The sequence below is a fragment of the Nansenia antarctica genome (assembly GCF_963989245.1).
Source record: "Nansenia antarctica genome assembly, chromosome: 2".
In the NCBI taxonomy this organism is placed as follows: domain Eukaryota; kingdom Metazoa; phylum Chordata; class Actinopteri; order Argentiniformes; family Microstomatidae; genus Nansenia; species Nansenia antarctica.
Genome location: NC_137675.1, coordinates 10,851,791 through 10,854,290, shown reverse-complemented (window position 1 = coordinate 10,854,290; position 2,500 = coordinate 10,851,791). Strand labels below are relative to the sequence as shown.

At 45.6% G+C, this 2,500-nt stretch overlaps 1 protein-coding gene across 1 annotated transcript in view; it reads left to right on the top strand.

Moving 5' to 3' along the window:
- The window catches only part of pitrm1 (pitrilysin metallopeptidase 1), a 22,638-nt gene that overhangs the window by 12,444 nt on the left and 7,694 nt on the right, over positions 1-2,500 (top strand). The window contains exons 14-15 of the mRNA XM_080523959.1: positions 494-632; positions 2,312-2,428. Of these exons, the coding sequence (XP_080380085.1) occupies positions 494-632; positions 2,312-2,428 (256 nt within the window). The remainder of the gene's footprint in view (positions 1-493; positions 633-2,311; positions 2,429-2,500) is intronic.

Here is a 2,500-nt window from a genome sequence, read left to right as displayed (position 1 = left end):
AGGACCACACAGGAAATGACATCACTCTGAGTACACTTGAGGAGGGCCAGAGAGGAGGATGACATTATTGTCATAGTGTTGTATGTTGGGATCTTGTAGCTGATCTCTCTCTCTCTCTCTCATTCTCTCTCATTCTCTCTCATTCTCTCTCTTTCTTGCCCCTACCCCCCCCTCTCTCTCTTTCTTCCTGTGTTTGAGTCTGTTCCTAGTGTCTGCATCTGTTCCCTAGATAGATGCTGCTAATGAGAATATGTTCCTATTCAGTTTAATACAATTAAAAATGTTCTATGTATTTTACTATTATTATTATTTTTATTATTATTAGTAGTAGTAGTAATTTAGCCATGTACAGTAAGTCATTCAGATTCAAAAGTAAACACCCTATTAAGCCAGGTCGTTTACTGTTGAAAGAGAGAATTGAACATCTTCTGCTCCAGGTGATGTTATGTAGTGGTTGTTGGTGACCCCGGTGTTGTGTTTGACCCGTGCGTAGGACAACACCCACAGACTGACCCTGTCCATGAGCCCAGACCAGGCCTACCTGGAGAAGCAGGCCCAGGCCGAGGAGGCCAAGCTGAAGAACAAGGTCCAGGCTCTGTCTGAGGACGACAAGAAGCACATCTACCACAACTGTGAGTGAGTCAAGAAGCACATCTACCACAACTGTGAGTGAGACAAGAAGCACATCTACCACAACTGTGAGTGAGTCAAGAAGCACATCTACCACAACTGTGAGTGAGACAAGAAGCACATCTACCACAACTGTGAGTGAGACCACCACCCGCTGTACAGAACAGCAAACATGGTTGTCACTTAACTATACGGTTAGGTACTTTTGTCTTTCTGACTATTTAGGGGACTTGGAACTATTTCAAGCTTTCTAAAAGCTTCCTACTGGTTGTAATTACTATGTTTAATGTTAGAAATATTTAAATTACGAACGCTGTTCGTAAATTGAGGGAAAAGGGCACAACTCGGGGAGTGAACTCATTGATTTTCACCTTTCTGTCTCTGGTGGCTGCCTCTTCCAATCGCCCGTGCATGCAGAAACACAACAGCTAATGTCCGAACACTGCAAGTCCATTTCGGGGGGGGGGGGTTATATTAGTATTATTACGGAGTAGTGTTGTCACGATACCAATATTTTACCCTGCGATACTATACCAGCCCAAGTATCACGATACTGAGTAGTATCGCGATACCGCGGCACTTTTGTAACACTTTTTATTTTTATGAACATGCAATGTATTTATACAAGTTACAATAACTTAATGAGTGGTGCATGAATAACATGCATTTAATGCATTACACTGTAACTCTACAGGTAAGTAAAAGTACTGAAACCGATATTTTTGTGAATAACATGTTTATTAATAAGTAGTTTGAAACATCAAACAGACCAACTGGCCTTTTGCAAGAGTATAGCAAAGTAGTGTGTGTGTGTGTGTGTGTGTGTGTGTGTGTGTGTGTGTGTGTGTGTGTGTGTGTGTGTGTGTGTGTGTGTGTGTGTGTGTGTGTGTGTGTGTGTGTGTGTGTGTGTGTGTGTGTGTGTGTGTGTCTGTGTGTCTGTGTGTCTGTGTGTCTGTCTGTCTGTCTGTCTGTCTGTCTGTCTGTGTCTGTCTGTGTCTGTATGTCTGTGGGGTCTTTTTCACGAACTTGAAAAGTAAAAGCAAACACTGGCATATCAAAAAAATAGAGGGCTACTTCCAAACTGTAGCTCAAGACTTAACTCAACTTAAGAAAACTCAGTGGTTTTAATTTTCTAGTTAATGCCCACTGAGCTCGCAGGAACCATAGGAACAACGTTTGAGGTTGCTAACCTGTTAGCCGACAAAGCTAACGCGATGGGTAGTCGCGAAAAAGGCTGCGTTCGTCAATTCGCTCTGGAAATCTGACCCGCACTCGCGGAACGCCTCTCGTCCAATCAAACGAATCGGTCGCTCTGTGACGTTGCACCCAGTGTGCGCTCCGGCGCTCTCGGAGCGAATTGACGAACGCAGCCGAAAGTGTTATGAGTTGCCCCGCTGGTACCGTGTTCAACACGGTAGTATAGTATTCCACGGTAGTACCGTTGTATAAAGCTTATGGTATAGTAGGCACCGTGACATTTTGGCACCGCGGTATATCGTGCAACACTATTACGGAGGATGTTGTTGTTTGGAACTTCAAACTGAAATTCTCAGCGTGGCCAGAGAGCGACAGATGTCCAACCAATCCAACGTACTCCCGGCTCTCCTTTGCCCTGCCCTGCGTGTGTTCAGCTGTGTTTCTCTGAACGGCCGTGTCTCTTGTGTTGTCCTCTGTCCTCCAGGTCTGGAGCTGCTGGCGGTCCAGAGTAAAGCCCAGGACGCCTCCTGTCTCCCGGCTCTGAAGGTGTCCGACATCGAGCCCACCATCACAGGCACCGCTGTACAGATGGGCAGCGCTGGTACGTACCGGTGGACCCATACTAGATACTAGCAGTGTTACTGTACTTCTGGACCGTGGTGGGCTGAACCAC